The sequence below is a fragment of the Oncorhynchus clarkii genome, chromosome 15 (assembly GCF_045791955.1).
Source record: "Oncorhynchus clarkii lewisi isolate Uvic-CL-2024 chromosome 15, UVic_Ocla_1.0, whole genome shotgun sequence".
Lineage (NCBI taxonomy): Eukaryota > Metazoa > Chordata > Actinopteri > Salmoniformes > Salmonidae > Oncorhynchus > Oncorhynchus clarkii.
In genome coordinates this window covers 32,975,324-33,002,255 of record NC_092161.1, presented here as the reverse complement: position 1 = coordinate 33,002,255, position 26,932 = coordinate 32,975,324, and the positions used below count along the sequence as shown (strand labels likewise).

General features: G+C 42.9%; 1 protein-coding gene across 1 annotated transcript in view; it reads left to right on the top strand.

Annotated features, from left to right (window-relative positions):
• LOC139366837 (phenylalanyl-tRNA synthetase 2, mitochondrial) overlaps positions 1-26,932 on the top strand; it is a 125,932-nt gene that overhangs the window by 17,454 nt on the left and 81,546 nt on the right. Inside the window, 1 exon segment of the mRNA XM_071104531.1 lies at positions 9,882-9,903. Coding sequence (XP_070960632.1) covers positions 9,882-9,903 — 22 coding nt within the window.

The window sequence follows — 26,932 nt, the reverse complement described above, 5'->3', positions numbered from 1 at the left end:
GATACACCTGCTGGAGCGCGTGCTACGGATGGGTGTTGCCATCGTGACCAGTGAACTGAGCTAAGGCGGAGCTTTACCTAGCATGGACTTGTAGATGACCTGGAGCCAGTGGGTCTGGCGACGAATATGTAGCGAGGGCCAGCCGACTAGAGCATACAAGTTGCAGTGGTGGGTGGTATAAGGTGCTTTAGTGACAAAACGGATGGCACTGTGATAAACTGCATCCAGTTTGCTGAGTAGAGTGTTGGAAGCAATTTTGTAGATGACATCGCCAAAGTCGAGGATCGGTAGGATAGTCAGTTTTACTAGGGTAAGTTTGGCGGCGTGAGTGAAGGAGGCTTTGTTGCGGAATAGAAAGCCGATTCTAGATTTGATTTTCGATTGGAGATGTTAGATATGAGTCAGGAAGGAGAGTTTGCAGTCTAGCCAGACACCTAGGTACTTATAGATGTCCACATATTCAAGGTCGGAGGTCAGATGTGTAATGCCAGAAGCTTGCTGAATCTTTTGCAGCCGCGTCCCAGCTACAGCACAGGGCCTGAAATAATTTGCTGTTGTTTGGAGTCTTTCAGAGCTAGAATCAGTTCTTTAAAATCCCATTTCAGCAGTTCTGAGCTAGCCCTCCTAATGCCGTTTTGACCCCACATGAACTACGATAACATCAGGACACAGCAGCTGTCATAGAACGGTAGGAAGCAGCCTTGTAATTTCCTGTACTCGTGCTCAAGGATAGCACAAGATTCCTCATCATAGAGCTGCCAATGATGACAGTTGGTGAAATGGCTGTGAAGGACGGTTCTTTTTCCGCCTAGAGGGGTTTATAGTAGTCCCCTCGAGGACCGATGGGAGGTGAGACCCGATAGACCCGAGCCAGCCATATAATCCATTGTGGCTGACGGGGCCGGGGTTTCGCACCCTCACGGTCCAACCCAGGATCACCCTGGGTTGGAAACGGGGTAGAGGCCGATGGCACTGCAACCTCCGAGCCCAAGGGGGGTGAAGATGTTTTATGTCTGGATTGGGCTTCCTAAAGCCAAAGAAGCCATGTTCACCATTGACCACTGCCTTCCATTAGGCTTACGATGGATGATGGGATTACATTGCTGGATAGAGTGATCGGAGACTGGGGCATGCGCTAAGTCCTCTAGAAGCGTCGGTCCTGTTCAATTTTCCACATTCGGAGGAGACTGTGAAGCACAGGCCAGTCAGTCAAAGAATGGTGACAGGGCTGTGATTCTCTCACCGTATTAGAAGTGTAGAGATGGTGGAAGTGCAATGCGGAAATTTGCTTGCTTTGGCTACACAGCTGTATCCTATAGTCCTCTGCAAGTAGGCAGTTGTTGAAAATCTGGTCGGCCCACAGTGTCCCAGAAAAGAGGCATAGTGAACACAACTCCTACAACGCAGGAAGCATTCACCTCTTCCTCTGAATGGGGAGGCCTCCATCCAATCAGCTATCTTCGTTAGCTTGATAGCTAGCAGCTTAGCTTGCTAGCTAAAGTTACCAAGTCTGTCAAGCAGGCTTTAAACCGTCTGTTAAGCGGGATTCCCGGAACAAGAAATAGCAGTCCTAGCTGTAAAAAGATAACTGTTGTGTCTTAATGTGCTCTAACAGATAGGTGTACACATACCATCTTCTTGTATCCACTGAAAACGGCATTTTTTCATAAAGGAAGCACTCAAGAGCTTCACTTCCTGTTTACATCTGGTAAAAAAAAAGGTGCTATCAGAATGGGATTCATATTTTCCAGTTTCGATACCGGGAATAGTTATATTTATCCTAAGAGTCCCGAGAAATACCGCAAGTGCCCATTTTAAAGCGCTTAAAACCATTTCAGAGCAAATTAAATGTAGATTTAGTAATAATAGAGTAAGTAACATTGATCACCAATTACATTGTTGTGAATTGCGAAACAGCCTGTTCATGAATTCCAAGCATTATCATGTTCCTCAATTAATTCAGCGTATTTCAGCAGTGGGCTGTCTCAAAACAGAGTGCGCTCAGGATGCACAGAGCGCACCCAGAATATAGAATTGCCGACTCATACAAACTGTGTAATATTAGTCAAATTACAAAAAGTCAAATGACTAAAGTTCCCTAAGCTTGCTAGATAACCTCCTTCAACGAATGACAGAATACCTCCTATATTTGTCAAAATCGAGTTGATGATTATACAGATAGCAGATCGGCTCATGAATAATGAGGAGATGATGACAATACACTGAACAAAAATATAAACCAAACAAGCTTCAATGCCATACAACACTCCTTCCGAGGCCTCCAACTGCTTTTAAATGCAAGTAAGAGCATGCAAGTAAAGTGCATGCTCTTCAACCGATTGCTGCCCGCACCCTCCCGCCTGACTAGCATCACTACTCTGGACGGTTCTGACTTAGAATATGTGGAAAACTACAAATACCTAGGTGTCTGGTTAGACTGTAAACTCTCCTTCCAGACTCACATTAAGTATCTCCAATCCAAAATTAAATCTAGAATCGGCTTCCTATTTTTCAACAAAGCCTCCTTCACTCATACTGCCAAACATACCCTCGTAAAACTGACTATCCTACCGATCCTTGACTTTGGCGATGTCATTTACAAAATAGCCTCCAACACTCTACTCAGCAAACTGGATGTAGTCTATCACAGTGCCATCTGTTATATCACCAAAGCCCCATATACTACCCACCACAGCGACCTGGACGCTCTCGTTGGATCGCCCTCACTACATATTCGTCGCCAAATCCACTGGCTCCAGGTCATCTATAAGTCTATGCTAGGTAAAGCCCCACCTTATCTCTGCTCACTGGTCACCATAGCAACACCCACCCTTAGCACGCACTCCAGCAGGTATATTTCACTGTTCATCCCCAAAGCCAACACCAACACATGGCTGCACCATACCCAGTCATGTGAAAACCATAGATTAGCCCCTAATGAATTCATTTAAATTGACTGATTTCCTTCTATGAACTGTAACTTAGTAAAATCTTTGAAATTGTTGCATCTTGCGTTTATATTTTTTGTTCAGTATAGTTTAAATATCAAGGTATCTCAATGGGGACCAATTCTGTTATAAAAATATCCATATCTACTCTCAAACCGCTTGTTGACCACACGTTATCTACCCAAGCTCTCATATGGGAAGCAAATACGAGACAGCACAGAGAAGCAGGGGATATCTTGACATGCATAGGCAAGAGACGTGCTTTGGTTATGCAACCTATATACAGTATTACAGAATAAAGTTAGGTGTTTTCATGCGAGTAAGGATTTTGGGTTTCAGTGGAATTGGGACTGGATAGAAAAATAGCCAAGGCTCAAGGATAGGAGGAGATAACAATTCAGAGGCATGAAGAGAAATGGAAGCAGACTTCATGTCTATGACAGAGATGCATATGTAGTGAATTTTGCATAGACCTATCAAATTTGTGACTGTCTGAAAACTCACAATGACATCTCAAAGAGACACATTCTTTTATCTGCTATACTGTAGGGATTTCCTGTAGGGTTTATTAACTGCATTTGGGTCGCTTGTGTAGTTCGGCAGTGTCAACTATGTGTGTGCTTTGAATTTATGCAGACTTTGTGTGAAGTAAATACGCTGGGCTAAAGGCTTCCATGCGACAACCTGTTTGTATAATGTGCTGTTACATTTTTTTTGCTAATCGTATGCTGCTGTGGAATTGCATTAGTGCCGACATTGGGGAGAAATGTTGTAATTTCCCGGGTTTTGTCCTAAAAAAAATCTGTGAAATGTCCCCTATTATCCAATCAAACCCACACACAGTGTTTTAAATTGTACCAGCAATGCAACTTGGTGTTTTTAACAACTATTGTTGTCAAACATGATTGACTTGATTATGTTATAAATATAGTTGTGATTATTTTTCTTCTCACACTATTAAAGTGTTTTCATCCTTGAAACCCAGTAGCCTTGTTCATCAGGGCACACCATGGCAAAAGGTTTTAAAGAGCGTTGCCACGCAAAACGAACACCAGCATTTCTTATTAGACACTTTCAAATAGTATGTCCGCATTTTTTGTCGTTCTGGAATGTTTTCTTCCGTTTCGTGACTTTTGAACACAGATCCTTTGTGTTCTACTGTTGACTATCTTCATGTGGCTGTTTGTATGTAGAATTGACAGCTGGTTGCAGTGGGAAATATCATCTGTTCCATTGACTGTAATTGGGATTGTTTATTGCTCTGTAGACCCTGTTCATTCCACCTGCAACGCTCTCACTGGGAAAATGAATAGGCATGCAAAACTGGGGTGACACATTATGTCGCTATGAACTCCATCTCTAGAGCCATCAGCATGTCTGGGAGGGAGCACCCCGTCCACTTTTTAGGGATACGGCTAATTCAACCTAGCTTTCTTTTCCGCTGAAAACCGGATGTGGGAACTCCACTCAGGCGTCTTTTTACGCCTGCTGCGTTAGGATGGGGTGGGGGTGTGTGTGTGTGTGTCTGTGTGTCATTTTAATGGGACCAGTCCACACTGGAGTGGAGAGTGATTGCATATCAATGGAAGTGTCCCTCTGCCCTTGGGCTCTGTTGCCATGCTCTTGACATTAATGCATGGGAGAGGCTTTTTATTCAATGACTTTGTCAAACTGCACACACACAAACCACGTGCCCACATATGCACACACAGACCCACACCTGCATTCTCTCCTTTAAGTCTCTATCCCAAGTTCCCTCTCTCATTCTTCCCCTCTTCACTGCAGGGACTTTGTTAACCGCACCCTGCCACTCTCATTCCCTATCTCTCTCTCTAACACACACACATGCATACAGACACCCACACTCTTACACACTAGCTCCTCATTCTCACTCTCTCAACTCTGTCTCTCTCCCTCTCCCTCTCCCCCCATTTCTTCACTGCGGCAGATCAGTGTGCCTCCCGTTTCCAAGGCAACTCCTCATTCAGTCCCCTCACACACACCCACCCTCACACACTCACACATGCAGGCACTCCCCCTTTCTCTTTGGAGCAGTGAGACAATAAGAAAAAGCTGGCAGAGTGAGAGCGAGAGAGGAAAAGAGAGCGATAGAATTAAACATGTAGCAGGGGTCTCTCTCCAGACGGGACCAGCAGCCGGGATGCCAGCGGGGGTGGGGTGGGGGGGGGGGGGGGTTGTGGGTGTGTGTGTGTGTGTGTGTGTGTGTGAGGTGGTTATTTATTTGTCTCTCGAGCGTGACCAGCCATATGCGTAACGTGGACGAAGCGTGCCACAGGCTTGGGGTTAAGGGACGGATCAAAGGAGGAGGGATGGATGGATGAAGTAAGGGAGGGGGAGATGGGGTCTCCAGTCTCCATTAGTGCTGGCTTAGTTATTCATTAGAGCGCCGGTGTGTAATCCCCTCATTCGCATCTATTCCACAGGGAGCTGAAGGGGGGACAAGGGTGTGTGTGGTGGAAGGGGTGTGCTACTGAGGGTCTCCCCAGATACCGGCCACAGCATATGGGACCCGGTGTTAATGACGGCACACGTCCCTCCCCCCTCCGCCTCAGGTTAGTCACGCCCCGGAGGGCACGAAAGGTCTTCTGTTGTGGAGGGGGAGGCACCGCCAATGTGATTAAAACCGTGTTCGGGTGACAATTAACGGCCCTTCAAGTCCCCGTGCCAGAGGGCCCGAGGGCTCAAGGGATAGCAGAGGGGCGTGGGGCGTTTGGATAGGCTGGTCGGATCGAGGTTGGTTCAGGTGGCACCTTCAGTCTTAATGCCTCCCTCCCCTTTCCACATCCTTTTTTTCTGAATAAATCATGTGCACATTCTGACCCACCCCCTCTCGATGTCTCCACCCACATTACACTTTCTTCTGTCAGATCGGGGATTTTATTTCCCTTCGTTGACGGTTTACTCAATTCCCCCCCTGACTGTCTACCCGCGCCCATCTTTTTTTTTTAATTATTAAAGCCAGTTCCCCTTGTTGGAGAAGGATGCATGGATAAAGGTAAAGGGAAATAAAGCGCTGCTAATGAGTGATTAGGATGGGAAAAGATGTAGATAGAGGTAGAGCCAAGCAAGGATCGATAAAAACAATACATATTTACAGTCAGTGATTGGTATCTCTACTGAGAGACAAAGATGGAGACGGCAGTATACAAAGAGAATATCTGTAGACTGTAATGGAGAGAGAGATACAGAGAGGGAATGCGGGAGGGGAGGCAGAGAGAGGGAAGAGAGAGACTGGAGACAAGAAGCAACCAGTCAACGCTGTGACCCCTTATGTTTTGTTAAGGTGGCAACTCCTCCCACTCTCTGGCCCTTAACCCCAAAGCAATTGGCATGTGGCCCCTCCCCCTCCTCTAGCCCCAGTCCCAGTGGTCCCACTGGAGGCAATCACTGGTGGGACAGGATGGAGACAGCTGGTCCACAAACACACGCGCACACACCAGCTACAACCCCCTGTCCCCTGGGTTTGCAGGGGCCAGAACGAACATTTGTTTGTGCAGCGTTCCATTTCAGCCAGCTTGCAGAGGCAGGGGCCAAATAGACCCAGACATTTAAGGAGAAAAATACTAACAGAGAGAGCAAGATGGATAGAGAGAGGGAGAGAGGTTGTCATTGAGAGGGCAAAATGGAGGTAAAAGCAGGAGAGTCATTGTGGCCTAGTTAAAACACCGGCTTGATGCAGTGGCTTAGGCCCCCTATTGCTCAACATGTTATATATATATATATATATTCACTGATATGCTCATTATGCATGTACTGTATATGCATAATTGCGTGAAAGATGATCCCGAGGTGGAGGTTTATGTATCTTTGATGCAAACTTTTCTTATTTCTTAGTGTGGAATAATTTGCTATTGTTATTCATATCCAGGTCCTTTGTCCTGTAAATACAGAACCATTGACAGATTCCTTACAATTCCTGCCCTTGTCCAGTTTAGATTTTCATCCTTCTGAGTTGCTATTGATTCAGTCTTTATCCATTTGTTTTGCCCTTTTGAGAAGACAAAAGGCACAAAATGGGGGAGAACATTTTTGAACCAAGTAAAATTGATAAACATTGATTTAATTTTGCCACAGTATGCCTTGCTGATTTCAATAGGCCTTGTTTTTAGTCAGAACAGCCTTAGTTCAACCAATGATGCGCAGAAGCTACTGAAGTGGAGTGGACTTTGGACAGCAGTAATTCAGCTTTAAAAGGTCATACCTTATATGTTATATTCTTATAATTTGTTAAAAAAAAATTAACACCTTTTTTTTACGCCTTTTCGTGATATCCAATTGGTAGTTACAGTCTTCTCTCATTGCTGCAACTCCCGTATGGACTCGGGAGAGGCGAAGGTCGAGAGCCGTGCATCCTCCGAAACACGACCCTGCCAAGCCGCACTGCTTCTTGACACAACGCTCGCTTAACCCAGAAGCCAGCCGCACCAATGTGTCGGAGGAAACACCGTACACCTGGCAACCGTGTCAGAGTGCATTGCGCCCGGCCTGCCACAGGAGTCACTAGAGCGCGATGAGACAAGGGACAACCCGGCCGGCCAAACCCTCCCCTAACCCGGACGACTCTGGGCCAATTGTGCACCGCCTCATGTGTCTCCCGGTTGCGGCCAGCTGCAATACAGCCTGGGATCAAACCAGGATCTGTAGTGACGCAGCTAGCACTGCGATGCAGTGCCTCAGACTGCTGCACCACTCGGGAGGCCCCCATATATTATATTCCCCCATATATTATAGCTTTTCCAAAGCTCAAAGGGCTTATATTTTCTTGTGAACTCAAACGTAACATCATCCAACGTTTCTAGTCTGTTTGAGTGGTAGTCCATGGTCATGAGCTGGAATAGTGTGTCATAATATCTGCTAGAAGTTTGGAGCAATGTTGTCTTTATCTACAGTGAGCGTTCATTAAATGGTCTGTCTGCTTTGTCTGTGTATGAGAGAGAGCGAGAGATTTTGTGTGTGTGTGTGTGTGTGTGTGCAGGCCCTTCGCTGACTCAGCAATCAATGGAGTAAGATATGCGATGTGAGGCGCATCGTAAACGCGGGCCGGGGAAGGAAGGATGGCGTCTGGCACCTCGCCAGCATGGGGAATCGACAGACAAGGAACAAAGCACTCTGGAAAAGGAGACAAGCTCTATGCTTGTAAAAAGTCATTCGTAGAAACAGGGTCTATCAGTCGCGAGTCTCCGCTCAGCAAACAAATACTAGTGGTTTGAAACTGGAGTCAGTGAGCCAGGTAAACACTGCTTGAAATGTGTTGGTGAGGAAAGGTGGAGAACAGGGAGGGAGGGAGGGAGGGGGAGAGTCTATAGAAGACACTGACGGTGAGAAGACACCGTGTGCTACAGCATGGTAGCATGTGTCGCATCACCTGTCATTCACACTTCTACCCCTGCTTCGAACTGTGAAGGTGGTGTGTGTGTGTGCGTGTCTGTGTGTGAGTGAAAGCGTGTGTGTTTTACTAACACAGATGTTTATTCTCTACGAGATAGGAATGCAAGCTAATGAAGATATACATGAGTGCAGCAATTATATTTAATGAGCGCACGCCACTTGTGCATTGCGGTTTTACCGAGGTGGCATAAGAGTGCGGGGGCCTCGAAAGCCTGTTTCGCCAAACGATGCTGTTGCGGTTGTCATGGCATTATTAATCGATCAGCTTATTTTTGTTAATTTGTTTCGCCCGCGATGCGGCGTTGGGGGGAGCCGTCTGCGTGGGAGCGTGAGAGACGAGAATGCTAATTATAACACAAGTGGCGAGCAAAGACAAGGCGGAGAAGGAACAGACGAGTGGCAACACCACAGCAACTCTACTTTTCCCTTAGTCATGTCGGGCTACAGGCCCGTGGCAGCTTGTTCCTTTGTCCAGGCTCTCGTTAATGAGCGGGGATATGGGACAAGAGCCGCCACTGTGTTAATCCGCTTCAGGAGCTTTGAAAAAAAGCCTTTTCTGCAGGGAAATGTGCTGTACCACCGAGTCTGCAGCAGCAGCTGCACGAACACAGCCATTGACATTTGTCTCAAGCCCAGGTGGGGGCAAAGACCGATAGATGATATGGAGAGAGAATTCAATGGTACAGGGATGAACTGTGCCCCGGCGGCCACAACTGTATGGATGTTATCTCCAATATGGATGTTGTCATGGTTGTAGTCTGGTTATCAAACCAGATAACGTAAAAAATATGACGTCTTTCCCTGTTGTCAGAAACAATAAGGTTACCTGGTGTAACAGAGACAATTTGGTTGTCATCTGGTAATGTCTTCTCAACCAGAAAACCAGAAAATTATGTCAAGACATCATGTGCCAGATTGTGCCTGCTGGATGCAAAATAGCTTGAGGCTGAGCTGGTTATCAAAGCCCATCAAGCTGAAATTCTTCCACCAAACATTGTGTCGCTTTGTGCCCAGATAAACAATGTAGCCCTGAGGGGGCATCGAATGGGCATTTATGGAGTAAATAGCACGTAAATAGCAGTGCATTCGGAAAGTATTCAGACCCCTTGACTTTTTCCACTTTGTTACTTTACAGCCTTATTCTAAAATTGATTAAATTGTTTTTTCCCCCTCAATCTATACACAACGCCCCATAATGACAAAGCAAAAACAAAAGTATTAAAAATAATAACCTGAAATATCACATTTTACATAAGTATTCACACTCTTTACTCAGTACTTTGTTGAACTATCTTTGGCAGCAATTACAGCCTCAAGTTTTCTTTGGTATGACGTTACAAGCTTGGCACACCTGTATTTGGGGGGTTTCGCCCTTTCTTCTCTGCAGATCCTCTCAAGCTCTGTCAGGTTGGATGGGGAGCATTGCTGCACAGCTATTTTCAGGTCTCTCCAGAGATGTTAGATCGGGTTCAAGTCCGGGTTCTGTCTGGGCCACTCAAGGACGTTCAGAAACTTGTCCAGAAGCCACTGCTGCATTGTCTTGGCTGTGTGCTTTGGGTCGTTGTCCTGTTCGAAGGTGAACCTTCGCACCAGTCTGAGTACTCTGGAGCAGATTTTCATCAAGGATGTCTCTGTACTTTGCTCTGTTAATCTTTCCCCCGATTCTGACTCGTCTCCCAGTCCCTGCACCTAAAAAACATCCCCACAGCATGATGCTGCAACCACCATGCTTCATCATAGGGATGGTGCCAGGTTTCCTACAGACTTGGCATTCAGGCCAAGTAGTTTGTGTCATCAGACCAGAGAATCTTACTTCCATGGTCTGAGAGTCCTTTAGGTGCCTTTTGGCAAACTCGAAGTGGGTTGTCATGTGCCTTTTACTGAGGAGTGGCTTCCGTCTGGCATATCTTCCATAAAGGCCTGATTGGTGGAGTGCTGCGGAGATGGTTTTCCTTCTGGAAGGTTCTTCCATCTCCACAGAGGAACTCCAGAGCTCTGTCAGAGTGACGATCGGGTTCTTGGGCACCTCCCTGACCAAGGCCCTCCTCCCCTGATTGCTCAGTTCGGCCAGGCGGCCAGGTCTAGGAAGAGTCTTGGTGGTTCCAAACTTCTTACATTTAAGAATGATGGTGGCCACTGTGTTCTTGTTGACCTTCAATGCTGTAGAAATGTTTTGGTACCCTTCCCCAGATCTGTGCGTCGACACAATGCTGTCTCGGAGCTCTACAGACAATTCCTTCGATCTCATGGCTTGGTTGTTGCTCTGACATGCACTGTCAACTGTGGGACCTTATATATACACAGGTGTGTGCCTTTCCAAATCATGCCAAATCAATTGAATTTACCACAGGTGTACTCCAATCAAGTTCCAGAAACATCTCAAGGATGATCAATGGAAACAGGATGCACCTGATCTCAATTTCGAGTCTCATAGCAAAGGGCCTGAATTTAAAAAAAAAGTCAATACATTTGCAAATATTTCTAAAAACCTGTTTTCCCTTTGTCATTTTGGGGTATTGTGTGTAGATTGATGAGGACATTGTTTTATTTAATCACTTTTAGAATAAGGCTGTAACGTAACAAAATGTAGAAAAAGGGAAGGGTTCTGAATACTTTCCAAATGCACTGTATGTAGAGATATTGACATATATGATAACATGTCCCCTCTTGCCCTCCAATCCTGTCCCACCAAAACCTCAAACACAATGAATGCAGAGAGAGAGAGAGAGAGACTGACTGCCTTTTCAGTTCTTTCAAATCAGCAGCACAGATGAAAGGATAAAGTCAAGGAGAGTTAGGTACTTTAGATTGTTGAGTTACACACTAGTTCTTTCCTTCCCCGCTGGCTCATCTCAGACTATTCCAGAAAAATCAATCCCTCGACCTTGTTAAACCACTTGTTAAATGTGTGGGTGTTGTGGTGATCAGAATGGTGCAGGAAGTATTCAGATAAATAATATTGGTAATTACTAGCATGAATTATTGATCTATGTAGCAGTGGTTGAAATGTCCCTTCAACATTTACTTGGTAGTTTTACAACCCACCTCTCCAAGCACCACCAATGCAGCCCGAATGGCTCCCACATAGATAGTTGTTGTTCCAAACACATCATAATGATGTATTGTACAGTGAATCTCTCCAATCTGCATCAATCCTATTTCAGAGGTAACCCGTGGGAGTAGCCTTATGCTAATGCAGATTCGAGGCCATGTCGTCATGGTTACACGTCAGCTTGCTACAGGTTATAAACGCAGATGCTTCTAGAGTACAGCTACTCTAGTAAGTTACAATGTTGAGTCTATGTTAGCTATGCATGCTTGCAAAATGTGTATGTTTTGGATATAAAAGGATTAGATTTGTACTAATAATAGTGGCTTTTCTTTAGCCAGTAAGTACACATTTGAGGAATGTTGTTTTACTGGACGTTAAAGGCAGCACCTTCCACCTTGGTAAAGAACGGTTTTGAACTCTACATTTCCCTCATGGTTTTGTTTGCGTGTTCATATCATTTGCTATGATGGGAGAGAAAATGCAACTGACTTTCCAATGTGCCTGGTTCTCTCGCTCTCAACTCTGTTGTATAATCATGCAATCCATTGATGGGTTTAAATTAAGCAAGTCTGCGTATTTATGACACAGGACTATTTAAATGTTTGGGAAATTGGGAAAATCAATCATCTTTATCGTGGAAAATGTTTTGGAAGCAAATTACAACTTCATATATTGCAGATCAGCAATGCAAGTAGTCCATGGTAGAGCAAGTCATTTAACCATGTCTTTTTATAGCCCTGGCAACAAGCAGTGCTATATTTTTGCTAGGTTTATTTTGCTTTATTATATGCATGGTTGTATAAGTGCAGTAGCTCACTTTCTTATGATGAAAACGACTCAAAGGGTTCAAAAAGCATTTGGATGCATACCACACAAATCAATTATGGACGCACAATTCTGTATGTCATCCTTCATATAAGGTGTATTCCATAATAGGCCTTTATGTCACTTGGCTCCTCACTATTATAAAGGACACTTGAGCAAATAAAAATAAAAAAATCTGTTAATTAGCCTATTTTTGGGAGACAGAGAAGAAGGCAGACATAAACATGGAGGGAGAGATTAGTTTGTGAGGTTTCTGTGAGAAAGACAAAGGGGATCGATATTGTGGAGGAGAGAATTGGATTGGACAGGGGAAGATAATCTCACAACAACACCAACTTTACAGGATGACTATCTCTAGCTAGAGAGAGGGTTAGCATTGGGGGTTATTCAGTCATTCCATTAGGAGAAAAATCCCAAAGGAAATGTTATTCAATGCCTAAATAAATGGTTAAAATCAGCGTTGGGTCCCATTTTAAAGTTACATTTCTTTTAAATCTGGATTTCTCCATTCTTGAAATGGAATTGATCCCGGTCCCGGCAACTATTATATGTTAATTCACAACCTTTGGAAAGTTGATTCCTAAGATTCTTCATGATCTCCACCAAAGTGATGTAAGGATACTCTTACGACAGTGCTAGATATTATGCCAAAGCTAAGGGTAAGGGGTTAAAGGGTAGTTCAAGTTCATTATAACATTTGTAGGTATCGGAATACATACAAATTGCAGGGTAATTGCAGAGGAAACAGTTTTTTACACCAAAGTAACTGAATATAAGAGAAACATACCAGATTTGGGGACTAGACTTTGTGGCAGCACGTGGGGATGTGTGCTGCCCCAGACCAGAGGGATATCCTACGAAGCAAGCTAGATCTACAAGGGTTTTCTAACGCTTAACAGCTTCTGTTAGCGTCACATTCCAGCTCAGGCTTTATCCGTACTATGATGGTGGATATTGCTCATCCGCCTGCCGCTTACTCGAGCAGGCTTGTAAACTGAGCGTGCATGTCACACATGGCTCGTCGAAACGCCAAACTCTTCATTGAGACGATGCTGAACCATTAATCCATGGGTGAGTCAGTCCTACATTTTCATTTGTGATGAAATCAAAATGAAAAAAATTTACAAATCAGCAGGCTGTGGCGTGAAAGAGGCTTTTAGAAGTGTCAACATTTTATTGCTTATCATTAATGTCGTCTTTGGTGTCTTTGATTAAGTCACACGAAGTGTTACATTACTAAATGTGATATTTCAACAACAACAAAAAGTTGACAAAAAATACCATTTGATTACTAAATTATTTAATCAGTCATCCTCAAATTAAGGGATGATGACGCAATCTTTGCAAAAGGGAGGGAATCTGAATTCATTGGTCCTCAACGCGCAGCTCAGTCATTTCATTCAGGGTAAGTGGAGTTAGCCTGCCCCGGAGCAGGTTCATTCAGAAGGATTCATTGCCATAGACATTTACCTGGCTGAAAGGTGAGCCACTTTCGTATGACCGGTTATCCTGAGTTGAACTCAGAGTTGACCAAAGTTACCTCATTAACTCCTAAAACCTGCTTCGTAGGATAACCCTCTAAGCTAGGCTAAGATTCTAGTACAGAGAGATGTGAGACGATAATGGTATGGTGGCTAATTGAGCTGCCAGCCACACCCTTAAAGAGTTCACGAGTCAGCTGTGTACACTTACAAGCCAACAGGCATGTTCCAGGCTGACTACATGACTTAAGGTGCTGGCGAGGGCGTGGATATGATGACGCTACCCCTCACCGCACTCCAACAGAAAGGGGGTTCAACCACAGGGGGTTGGTGGCACCTTATTTGGGGAGGACGGGCTTGTAGTAATGGCTGGAGTGGCGTAGGTGGAATGGTATCAAATACATCAAACACATGGTTTGATGCCATTCCATTTGCTCCGTTCCAGTCATTATTATGAGCTGTCCTCTCATCAGCAGACTCCACTGGGATCAACACTCATCAATATCTCTGTTTTTGGTGTGTTCAGTGACGGGTCTTTTTCCTTACACTGAAACACTTTCCTCATGAACTGATTAACTTAGCTTTACATGGGATAAAGAGCCTGGCTTGTCTAGTTTGCCAGTAAAATGTGTGCTGATAGAAAATACTGCAGTGGAGTAATAGCACCCTTTTCACTTCTGCATAAAACAAAGGGAACCTGCATACTCTATCAATATCCTGAGTAAATGTACACTACAACCTCAAATATACAAAGATGGCAAAATCATTTGATGTGAAGTCAACCAGAGACTTTATGCCCCTTCCCAAAAGGAAATGAAGTCAGAACTCCAAATTGGATTGCCAGACATATTTTTCTGGCTGCGAATGAATCTATTTGTGAATTGACTTCCTGATGTGAAGAAGTAGCGAGGGAGTGATGATGAACATGTCACTGTGAGTGTGTGGGCCCTGCGTCCCCTGGCAGCTGCAGACTGGGGACCCAACAGTCATCCACGATCAGCCATGTTAAGCTAATTGAGACGTAATGGCTTAATTATTAACCCAACAAGCTAATTTCACTGAATGTTTTAAAGGCATAGTTTACCCAAATGATCAATTTGGTTGGTAAACGCTCAAGTTAGCGGCTAGTGACAGTGGCTACCTTAACATACCGGAAGGTGGAAGGGTGGATTGCACTCTGTCCTTTTCCACAGAATAACAAAGTGAGGAAACAAATATGGAATTTTGTAATTGGGATGAAGGATAGTAATAAATAGGAGTTTCACAACCGTCTTTGGTTCGAAAGGTGGCCGACCCTGGTCAGTGATCTCTTGAACCGACATTTGACAAAGCTCCTTGATCAGATGAGTTTATTTTTTTATTTTTTTATTTGCATGCCAGGAAAAAAAAACACTGTTTGCGTATACATCGAAGAATCAGATATGCAGCGCTGAAAGGCACATTTAATTTGAAAAGGATTAGAGGTAAATGGCAGGGGAGTGAAAAGAGGAAGTTTCCTAAACTGGAACTCGACACAGCTTAGTCTTGATCCGCCATTTAGAGCAGGTTAAGCCTCGTTGTCATCCCCCTCATGAATAATTTGCTATTCTCGATGCCGTTGTCGAAAAGGAAGTTTGTAGTCAAAAGTCCTCAGAGATTTAAGACAAAGGCAGAATTAGCTCATAGATCTGACACCAAGACACACGACAATTAGGGAAACGGTATTCAGCTGAGTATTCAGCTTTTTAAAGCCATGGAAATAATGGCAAAAATGTGTTGAATCAACATTGTTTCGACGTCATTTCAACCCAAAAAATCTATGTGATGACGTTGAAGCAATGTGGGAAACTAAGTGCATTTGCTAAAAGTCTACAACGTAAGCGGTATTTTTGTCTTTTTTTCACTCAATTTTTAACCTAAATCTAAAGACATGGCGAAATATTTAGTTGATTTCATGTTGAATTCATGTTAGTTGTTAACTCAACCAAATGTAAATTAAAACTAGATGTTGAACTGACATCTGTGCCCAGTGGGATTGGTTCTTTGAAAAGTGTATTATGCGCAATTGCAGGCTAAGGGCACTTGTGTGGTGACCTGTATGTACTGGAGACACAAGCTCATTATTCTGTGTCACATTTTTTTTTACATGCAGTCAACATGCTTTCCTCTGGAAAGCTCAACCCTTCCAGACCCTAGAGAGATTAACCCATCCATCTCAGTATCTTATTATCCACCATTATGGGCCCTCTGACCTTTGTGGCTTCCATGCCTCCTCAGCAGGAATGGACTGGGACCAGAAATCAGCCTAGGCATTTTTAACACACCAGCTCATTTTTTCCCTCTAGTCCCCACACACCGGCCAGGCCCCTTGGGTGAACCACACTGGCCCATTATTTGCTTCTTTCTTTCTTTTTTATTTAACCTTTATTTATCTAGGCAAGTCAGTTCAGAACAAATTCTTATTTACAATGACGGCCTACCAAAAGGCAAAAGGCTTCCTTTTGGGGGCTTGGATTAAAAATTGAAAATAAATATAGGATAAAACACACATCATGATAAGAGAGACACCACAACACTACATAAAGATAGACCTAATAAAACAACAAAGCATGGCAGCAACACATGAAAACGCAGCACGGTAGCAACACAACATGACAATAACATGGTAGCAACACAACATGGCAGCAGCACAACATGGTACAGCACAAAACATGGTACAAACATTATTGGGCACAGACAACAGCACAAAGGGCAAGAAGGTAGAGACAACAATACATCCCGCGAGGCAGCCACAAGTGTCAGCAAGAGTGTCCATGATTGAGTCTTTGAATGAATAGATGGAGATAAAAAAATGGTCCAGTTTGATTGTTTGTTGCAGCTCGTTCCAGTCACTAGCTGCAGCGAACTGAAAAGAGAAGTGACCCAGGGATGTGTGTGCTTTGGGGACCTTTAACAGAATGTGACTGGCAGAACGGGTGTTGTATGTGGAGGATGAGGGCTGCAGTAGGTATCTCAGATAGGGAGGAATGAGGCCTAAGAGGGTTTTATAAATAAGCATCAACCAGTGGATGTTGCGACGGGTATACAGAGATGACCAGTTTACAGAGGAGTATAGAGTGCAGTGATGTGTCCTATAAGGAGCATTGGTGGCAAATCTGATGGCCGAATGGTAAAGAACATGTAGCCACTCGAGAGCACCCTTACCCACCGATCTATAAATTACGTGTCTGTAATCTAGCATGGGTAGGATGGTCATCTGAATCAGGTTTAGTTTGGCAGCTGTGGTGAAAGAGGAGCGATTACGATAGAGGAAACCAAGTCTAGATTTAACCTTAGCCTGCAGCTTTGATATGTGCTGAGAGAAGGACAGTGCACCGTCTAGCCATACTCCCAAGTACTTGCATGAGGAGACTACCTCAAGCTCTAAACCCTCAGAGGTAGCAATCAAACCGGTGGGGAGAGGGGCATTCTTCTTACCAAACCACATGACCTTTGTTTTGGAGGTGTTCAGAACAAGGTTCAGGGTAGAGAAAGCTTGTTGGACACTAAGAAAGCTTTGTTGTAGAGCGTTTAACACAAAATCCGGGGAGGGGCCAGCTGAGCATAAGACTGTATCATCTGTATCTTCTAAGCACCACACCGACCAGGCCCATTGGGCTCAAGATTAACCAGCCCATCTGACAGGGTTAAACCGTGCTTCCAAAATTTCCGAAATTGCCCTATGGCTAGTTCGTCTCTGCTCCTCAGAGTAGGAAGAACATGTCCACTTTTCCCTCTGTAAAGGAAGTTAAATAGAGAGGTCTGGGCAAGGGCCCACTCCTTTTCATTTCAAAGACGACATGGTTCATTGTCACATGAATAAAACAGGCTCTACAAAAGTTAGCGTCTTTTGACTGCGCCTGCAGAGGCTTCGATTATGTGCGGCGCCAATGTGACTTTCTCTTTAATTGCCTCTATTGCTTTAAGTAGATTTATCTTTGCCTGAATGTCTGAAAGTGAGATGACTGAAAGAGGTCTGGGTTTGAAAAGGTAACTCACAGGCTGCTTGTGAATTGGCAACATAAAATCGAATACTTTGTCCATTTGATTAGAATGAAAATGTACCTAATGCCTTTTCCCTAAGCCCGACACACACACACCAAAACACACACACATGTTTAGAGGCACAGGGTGAGCCATGGTGCAGTGCCCCTAGATGGAGAGTTATTTTTGGAGTTGCCTTACTCAAGGATAGTGGTAGTAATGATCTGACACTAGAAGCCCTCCGGTAGCCAGTCATAACTTCTTCATCACTTGATGCCTCCCTTTGGGTTACCGTTCACCCCAAAATGTAAAAAACTGGCTTCTTGCATACAATGTTCTCTCTACCTTTCTATCAGAAAGGAGAAACCCATCTCTTTTCTAAACCCACCTCATCTCTTCCCTTGGCTTGTATTGATTTATAAATCGCAACAAAAACATTGCACTTTGTTGCTAATCAAACTGCATTATTTATGTTGCGGCATTAATTATTCATTATTGTGGTTCAATACGGCACCACAGAACGCCTGAGCCAATATTGTCTTGGAAATCCATTTTAATCACACTATGCAAATGAAGATCGGTGTAAATATCACAATTACCTTACCTTACAATTTCCATTGACCATGTAAAAAAATGTGCAGGTGCCTGTAGTCTCTTAACATAATATATTTAGCATGCTATTGTAAGTTTACTCATGTCTTTTTTAAAGAATCGCCTAATAGCAGGAACGGCACCATCTAGTGGTCAGAACCTGGTAATATCAGGATGTAGGATGGGACATAAACCCAACAACTTAAATGACAAATTTCTCTGAACAGGAAAAATACATTAGATATGTCACGTTCGTCGTAGTGAGGAGACCAAGGCGCAGCGTGATATGAATACATCTTCTTTAATTAACGAAGAACACTAAACAAACTAACAAAATGAACGTGAAGCTAATACAACGAGTGCTGACATGCAACTACACATAGACAATAACCCAAAACTCAAAATGGCAAACTAAATAGGATCCCCAATCAGAGACAACGATAAACAGCTGCCTCTGATTGGGGACCAATTCAGGCCACCATAGACCTACATTTCCCTAGACATACCAAAACCCCATATATATACAAAAACACTAGACAAGACAAAAACACACATACCCACCCTCGTCACACCCTGACCTGACCAAAATAATACAGAAAACATAGATAACTAAGGTCAGGGCGTGACAACATAGGATGATTGGCGTGGAGTACGGAGGGGCCGTGGATACCTTTTTGACAACTTCTTTGGATTTCTCATGTTACTCATTGTTAGAAAAAAGTTTGGTCCAAATCAGATGTTAGCTAATATCATTATTGAATATTATTATTATATTATTGAGTCCTATAAATCAAAATGGCCAATTTTGGGTGCAATCAATTTGCTTAATTTCTCTGAGATCAAGTTATATTTCAACCAAGTAATGTTTCTGGAATGCTTATTTGATCTATTTCGAGCTACAGAAACGATTTCAGAATAATCTGAGATGGAGGGTGTCATGGTTTGCTGAAATGACATGGAATGACGCAGGATAATTATTTATTCAGTGAATACATTTTCACTTGGTCTCTGTATTGGAGCCCAGGCAGTCATGGTCTTGTCAACGCAACCCAGATACATTGTTTGGTAACATTTTACATTTTAGTAATTACTTTGGAAGTACATTGAAATGGTGTTAAGCAGTTTTTTTGCCATTTCACAGGTGGAATAAGGGACAGTCCATCATTCATCTTGTGTAATTACAAAAACCACTCACCTCCATTAAAATGCAGTTATAATGTAGTTACCAAATACTATGTAACAACATTGTATTAACATGTTGTGACTAGTGTAATTAGTGTTATTAAACTGGAGCAACTTAATGTAAAGTGTTACCCATAGTTCCCACTTACATTGGTTGTGGGACCGCCAATAGGATTTAGGCTAGAGGAAGAAGAGGTGTGGGTAAATCTGGCTTTAGTGAGAGGCGAAACGGGTGAAGATGAATGAAGAGGGATCAAAGGAGTGATAGAGGAAATGGAACTAGAGCAAGATGAAAATTGATGGAAAGAGACGGACAGCAGGGAAGGAAAGGAGAAGAGGTAAAAAAGGAATGTGAGTGAGTGATGGAGAGAAGGAGACGGGGGGGGGCAAGAATTGGAGAGAACAGAGGAAGAGATATTGGAGAGGTGGGTAGTTATTGGGGGAATAGAGAATGTGGCAGAGATTTTGAGAAAAAAAAGGAGGGAGAGATTAATGGATAAAAGTTTCTGTGAAACTAAACCCTGCCAATGGATGTGTGTGCGTGTTGTAACACGATTAGAACTACTGATGTCACCACAAGGTGGATATACCGTCAGACGCCACACTCCCGTCACCCCAAACACATCTCCTCTCGCCCACTGTGATTGGCTAAGAGAAAGCGGCTAGCGTCATAGGATTATGCGGTACTGGGGTGTGATGTGGAGGGAGGGCTGGGCAGGCCTCGTAAGACACCGCTCCCTTCCAGACCCACTCCCCCTGTATTTCATCTGAGGTCATAGCTGAATGCTGTGCGTCTTTCGTGCCATCCTTTGGCTGACGTCCTTGGCACCCGTGGCGATGTTCGTGCTCGTCGCCAAAGACTCACAGCACAGCTCTGCCACACACAAGCGTCTGTCAGGATTTTTACTCCCGTCCTTTATCTTTTGTGCGTCACTGCCTCTCACTCACAGATCAGTGAGTGAAAGAGCACAATGATTCTTTTTGAACAGCTGCACAGTGCACTACAGCAATACACGACCTCAACTGCACTGTATGTGTGCGGACGGAAGTAACTAAGAGATTTAACCGTGAATGTGTATATCTTATTACACGTAAATGTATTCACTTTGTGTATGAGGAAGGAAGGGAGGCTGATTGATTCTTCCTTATGAAGTTCAGATTTATTCATATGTGTTTTTCAGTCAGCATTGACCCGCCATGCTCCCCTTGCTCATTACCATATAAAGCAGAATCCCTCTGCAGTCGAGGGAAAAGTACGAGACTGGAGTGGAAACAAGGAGCTTTGCTGTTTACTCTGCCTTCATCTCTGTGCGGGTCACAGAGTTCGCTAAGCAAATAATCATCAGAATCATCAGAAACAGAGTACAGATGACACCCCTATCCTTCCCTGTCAAGCGACAAATTTCACCTCCAGACTAAAGTTTTTTGGATATCTTCCCCTGTCACTCATAAGACAACTGCTGCCCTCTACTATTTTAAGTGATTGTAGCAATGTGATTGCAGGGCAAAAAAAATCTATATCACTGTCGTTTAGACTAACTGGTTGCCACAATATTTAGACGAAGGATGATACGATATCAGCATTCCTATTGGATGAGTCCAGGTGGTACAGCTGCTGTTTGACAATCAAAAAATGTTAGCACTACTGAACCCCTCACTCATCATTATTCACGATTCATTCAGGATTATCCAAAATCATGGTAGCATCCACATTAATGTAGAAATGTTCAGAAACATATTATTTTCTTATTTACAATAAAAGTGACTCCAAAATTACACAATACATTATTCACCATTCATTTCTGTTAGGCACAAAATAATCTGAAACACAACCAAAACAAACTGCAAATACATCCCAACAGTTTGTAGAGTCACAAGCTTGATGTTGTCGTTGTGTGCTACTTTAATTCACATAAGTGAATTTGTCCAAATATTTTTGGTTACTTAAAATGGGGGGGAATATGTACAAAAATGGCTGTAATTTCTAAACGGTTAACCCGATACGTATGAAAATACCCTCAAATTAGAGTACAGTGCCAAAACAACAAAAAATGTGTCACTGTCGCTTCCCTAGTGGCGCAGCGGTCTAAGGCAGTGCATCACAGTGGTTGAGGCGTCGCTACAGACCCGGGTTTGATCCCAGGCAAGGTTGCAGCCAGTCGTGACCGGGAGACCCATGAGGCGGCGCACAATTGGCCCAGCATCGTCCGGATTAGGGGGGGGGTTTGGCCGGCCGGGATGTCCTTGTACAATCACACTCTAGCGACTCCGTGTGGCGGGCCGTGCGCATGCACACTGACTTTGTTCGGCAGATGTACAGTGTTTCCTCTGACACATTGGTGCGGCTGTCTCTGGGGTTAAGCAAGCAGTGTGGCTTGGCAGGGTCGTGTTTCGGAGGACGCATTTGCTCTCGACCCTTGCCTCTCCCGAGTTCGTACGGGAGTTGCAGTGATGGGATACGATTGTAACTACCAAATTGTGAAGAAAATAATAATAATTACTGTCTAAATACTTTTGGACCTCACTGTATGTGATTGCTGTTCCATTTTCTGTAATGTAAATATCATGGACAATATCAGATTAATAAACACACTAGTCTTCCCTGATTTATTATTTTTGAAAATAATTGGTTTTCTGCTGGTTTCCTCCTCACAAATGAAAGGCTTATCAGTCTGTCTGGTTTGTTAACTTTACCGAACTTCAGCCGCATAGGACGGAAGCATGTTCCATTAGGCTTGTAGATAGTTCATCAATACAGGACTGATCTTAAGGCAATTAAATGCATTGACAATACATTCTGGATCGTCAGAGAACAATCGACATCAAAACAACTTACCATTGATTATTGACACACTATTAAGGTGACGCACTGGATGATACAGTTTGCTGTCCAGAATCGCACCTGCAAATTCCTCGTTGCTTGTCCAGTTCGTCCCCTAGACCAGGGCTTTTCAAGTCCAGTTAAGCACTTGAATAGTTGAATTGGGTGTGCTATCTTTGGTCTTCAATAGAAATGTGTAGAGTGAAGAGGCCCAAGGACTTAAAAAGTCCTATTCGCTAGATCAGTGGTTCACACACTTTTTATAGTACCGTACCCCTTCAAACATTCAACCTCCAGCTGCGTACCCCCTCTAAGACTAGGGTCAGCGCACTCTCAAATTTTGTTTTTTGCCATCATTGTAAGCCTGCCACACACACATACTACATGATACATTTATTACACATAGGAATGAGTGTGAGTTTGTCACAACCCAGCTCGTGGGAAGTAACAAAAAGGTCACAAATAATAATATAATAAGGATCAATCATTTTGCTCTTTATTTAACCACCTTAAATATAAAACCTTATTTGTTAATTGAAAATTGTTAATAACTCACCACAGGTTAATGAGAAGGGTGTGCTTGAAAGGATGCACATAACTCTGCAATGTCAGGTTGTATTGGAGAGAGTCTCAGTCTTAAATCATTTTCCACACACAGTCTGTGCCTGTATTTAGTTTTCATGGTTGTGAGCGCCGAGAATCCACTCTCACATAGGTACGTGGTTGCTAAGGGCATCAGTGTCTTAACAGCGCGATTTGCCAAGGCGGGATACTCTGAGCGCAGCCCAATCCAGAAATCTGTCATTGGCTTCTAATTAAATTAAATTTTCACAGAACCGTTTGTTGCAATTTCGATGAGGCTCTTTTGTTCAGATATTGGTAAGTGGACTGGAGGCAGGACGTGAAAGGAATAAAGAATCCAGTTATTTGTGTCATTCGTTTCAGGAAAGTACCTGTGTAATTGTGCACCCAACTCACTCAGGTGCTTCGCTATATCATATTTTACATTGTCCGTAAGCTTGAGTTCATTTGCACACAAAAAAATCATATGTTGTCCTTGTTAATGCAGACAGAGAAGAGCTCCAACTTCTTAATTATAGCCTCAATTTTGTCCTGTACATTGAATATAGTTGCGGCGAGTCCCTGTAATCCTAGATTCAGATCATTCAGGAGAGAAAAAACATCACCCAGATAGGCCAGTTGTGTGAGAAACATCATGCAAGTGGTCAGACAAGTGAAAATTATGGTCTGTAAAGAAAACTTTAAAATCGTCTCTCAATTCAAAAAAAACATGTCAATACTTTTCCGCTTGATAACCAGCACACTTCTGTAAGCGTTACATGGTCGCTGCCCATATCATTGCATAGTGCAGAAAATACACGAGAGTTTAGGGGCCTTGCTTTAACAAAGTTAACCATTTTTACTGTAGTGTCCAGAACTGTTAGAGGAATTTAATTCCTGTATGTTCATTAACCAATTCAATTATAATAAAGCAAAACACTTAGTCCGTTTCTAAGAATTTGTAAGGTTCTTATTTGCATGAAACAGGCAAAGATCAGTCTCAAAATGAATCAATAGCGTTTATTCCCGAGAGCTCTACTTAAAATACCATGTACATCAGTTTATATATCACACATAATGTCATAGCGTCTTAAATGTCCCTCCTCCTCTCCGACAAGGACATAGCTGCTTCAAAAGTCCATTCCAACCCACTAACACACATACATTACACACTATATCTGGATTATCTCCTGAAGTCTCACCACAGTTTATTACCACTTAGCTGACAGTTCCAGTCCCCCCCAGATACGGAAAACCTGGAGGGGCTCTCGCTGTCTTATTTTATCTCCACAGAGTTATAGCTGGGTCGGTTCAAACATAGGTTAAGGTTTCCTCTTTGCTTACTTTCGGTACACACATACATTCCTTCTTCCACAATGGTTATAATTTCTAATTATCCCTTGTCCATGCTACATAACCTCTTTCTTATGAACTAACATTATTAATCAGATATAGTAGAACAGGGTAGATTTCAATTAGTTATAGTTATAGTTAAATGTATACATTGTTTAGTCATTATTCATCAAATTCCTAGCAAAACATCTTTCAAGCTGTCAGGCATTCCCTTGGCAGCAAGAGCCTCTCAGTGGATGCTGCAGTGTACCCAAGTAGCGTCGGGAGCAACTGCTTGCATGATCGTTACCACTCCACTATGTCTCCCTGTCATGGCTTTTGCGCCATCAGTACAGATACCAACACATCTTGACCACCAAAGTCCATTTGATGTCACAAAGCTGTCCAGTACTTTAAAATAGCCTCTCCTGTTGTCCTGGTTTCCAGTGGTTTGCAGAAGATGATGTCTTCCTCAATTGATACCCCATAAACTTAATGGACATATACCAGGAGCTATGCTAGGCCTGCCACGTCTGTTGACTCATCCAGCTGTAATAGCATAGAATTCACTGGCTTTTATGCGAAGCAGTAATTCTTTCAAAACATGTCACTGATGCGTTGTGAAACAGTGTTGCTTGATAAAAAATTTGTCTGTATAGTTTTTGGGGCATTTTCCCCCAGCATTGTCCCAGCCATATCCGTGGCAGCAGGAAGAATTAAGTCCTTCCATATAAGACGCTTCTAGCCCCTTCTTATTAATAGTATCTGTTGCTTTTATACATATCTTACTGCTCAAAAGTCATCTTAAGTCTAGCTCAAAATTAGCATGTTTTATTTCTAAATGTTTGCGCTAGAGTTTTTTGTCATGATGTGGCCCTCTTTGGGTATAGTGAGTGCCTTCCCCCGCTCTCCCTCTTACACCCAGGTTCTGTTATCTCAGGTCGTAAATTCCTGGAGGAGACTCTTTCCCTCATGCAGTAAAGAGAGAGGGTCCACAGTAGAACAAATGAACTTCTTCTACATCACAGAACTTGAGAACTGAACAATGTCCATGTTTTGGAGAATGCGTAAACGGTCGGTGGAGAATCCAGCTACGACCGGTCCATTTTGTTTAATGTCTGTGACCTCATTGAGAGACATTACAGCCACGTTACCATAACTCTGTTTATACAAGAGTCTCCGTTATGAGATTTGCATCTAATTATTGTATAAAATGAATGAGTAATGGTGAAACTATTTGTGAAATGATGTAATGTGATTTTAAACTGTTTAATGAAAGATAATCCAATTCCCTTTGGAGTTTAACTAAGTCATTGGCCCATCCCATGAGCACAGACATTGATCTGGCCTTTTCTGCTGTTCTGAATAAAAAACCCACCTAGAGAAGCCCACTTCAGACCATGCGTACCTCGATTACCGAGAGGGCTTAATTCTGAGTAGAGACCACAAAAACCACAGGATAAGCTAAGGTTGTAATGGTTGCTGAATTGTGTATCTGACAGAATAAGAGCAAATCTTCGATACTAATTACTAGTCTGCAGTTAGAAGTTATGTCGACCTGAAATGCGAAGACCGACAACCACTGAAACATCTAATCTATAACAACATTTCTGAATGGGACTCTGAAGTACCCATTCTAACCACGAAAGACTCCAGATGCCAAAGAGAAGTTCAGATGAACTTTCCAACAGAAAGACGGACGATTCCAACAGAGATCATGACGGCACACTGAGCGTAAATATATATATTGATTGCAAATATTCCCTAATGAGTGAGCGTTCATGTGCAAAGGATTAGTATTTATATCAATATAATTATCAACTGTGTAGTGTCTTTTACGACCTTCTCAGTCCCTTTGTCTATCAAGCCGCCATACCGGTTTAGCCCACTAGAGCACATCCCTTATCATTTCCTTGTAACCATACCTACTGTTTGTTTGTTATGCATTTCTGTGATTATTTAGTTGGTTAGTAAATAAATGATTAAGACAATTGATGTATGGATGATTCATAGTGAAGGCTGGGTTCGTGCAGATAACCAACAATTTACGATGTTTGGAATTAAACTAATGTGAGGTAAAGAATAATTCATTAATTAGAAGACTAATTGATCAGATATTAAAATATCTGAAAAGTTATTAGGAAAATTATAACTTTGTAATCTGAAGATTTTTCTTGGTGCCCCGACTTCCGAGTTAATTACATTTATATGATTAGTTTAATCACATAATAATAATTACAGAGAATTGATTTGATAAAATAACAGTCTTAACTTTAATGATGCCAAAGACACGACAGTTTCATTGAGTTGTGAGATAGTACTTTTGCACATATAACACACTGTGGCTGAGGAAAGGCACTACTCCCAATATAAGTGAACCTCATATCAATGTAGTTCTCGTCATATTTGCGCCTCTCAGATGGTCCAACATCCCTGTCTGTTGTTCGGTGCTTTTTTTTATTATTATTTTTTTATTTCACCTTTATTTAACAAGTTCTCATTTGCAACTGCGACCTGGCCAAGATAAGGCATAGCAGTGTGAACAGACAACACAGAGTTAGTTACACATGGAGTAAACAATTAACAAGTCAATAACACAGTAGAAAAAAGGGGAGTCTATATACATTGTGTGCAAAAGGCATGAGAAGGTAGGCGAATAATTACAATTATGCAGATTAACACTGGAGTGATAAATGATCAGATGGTTATGTACAGGTAGAGATATTGG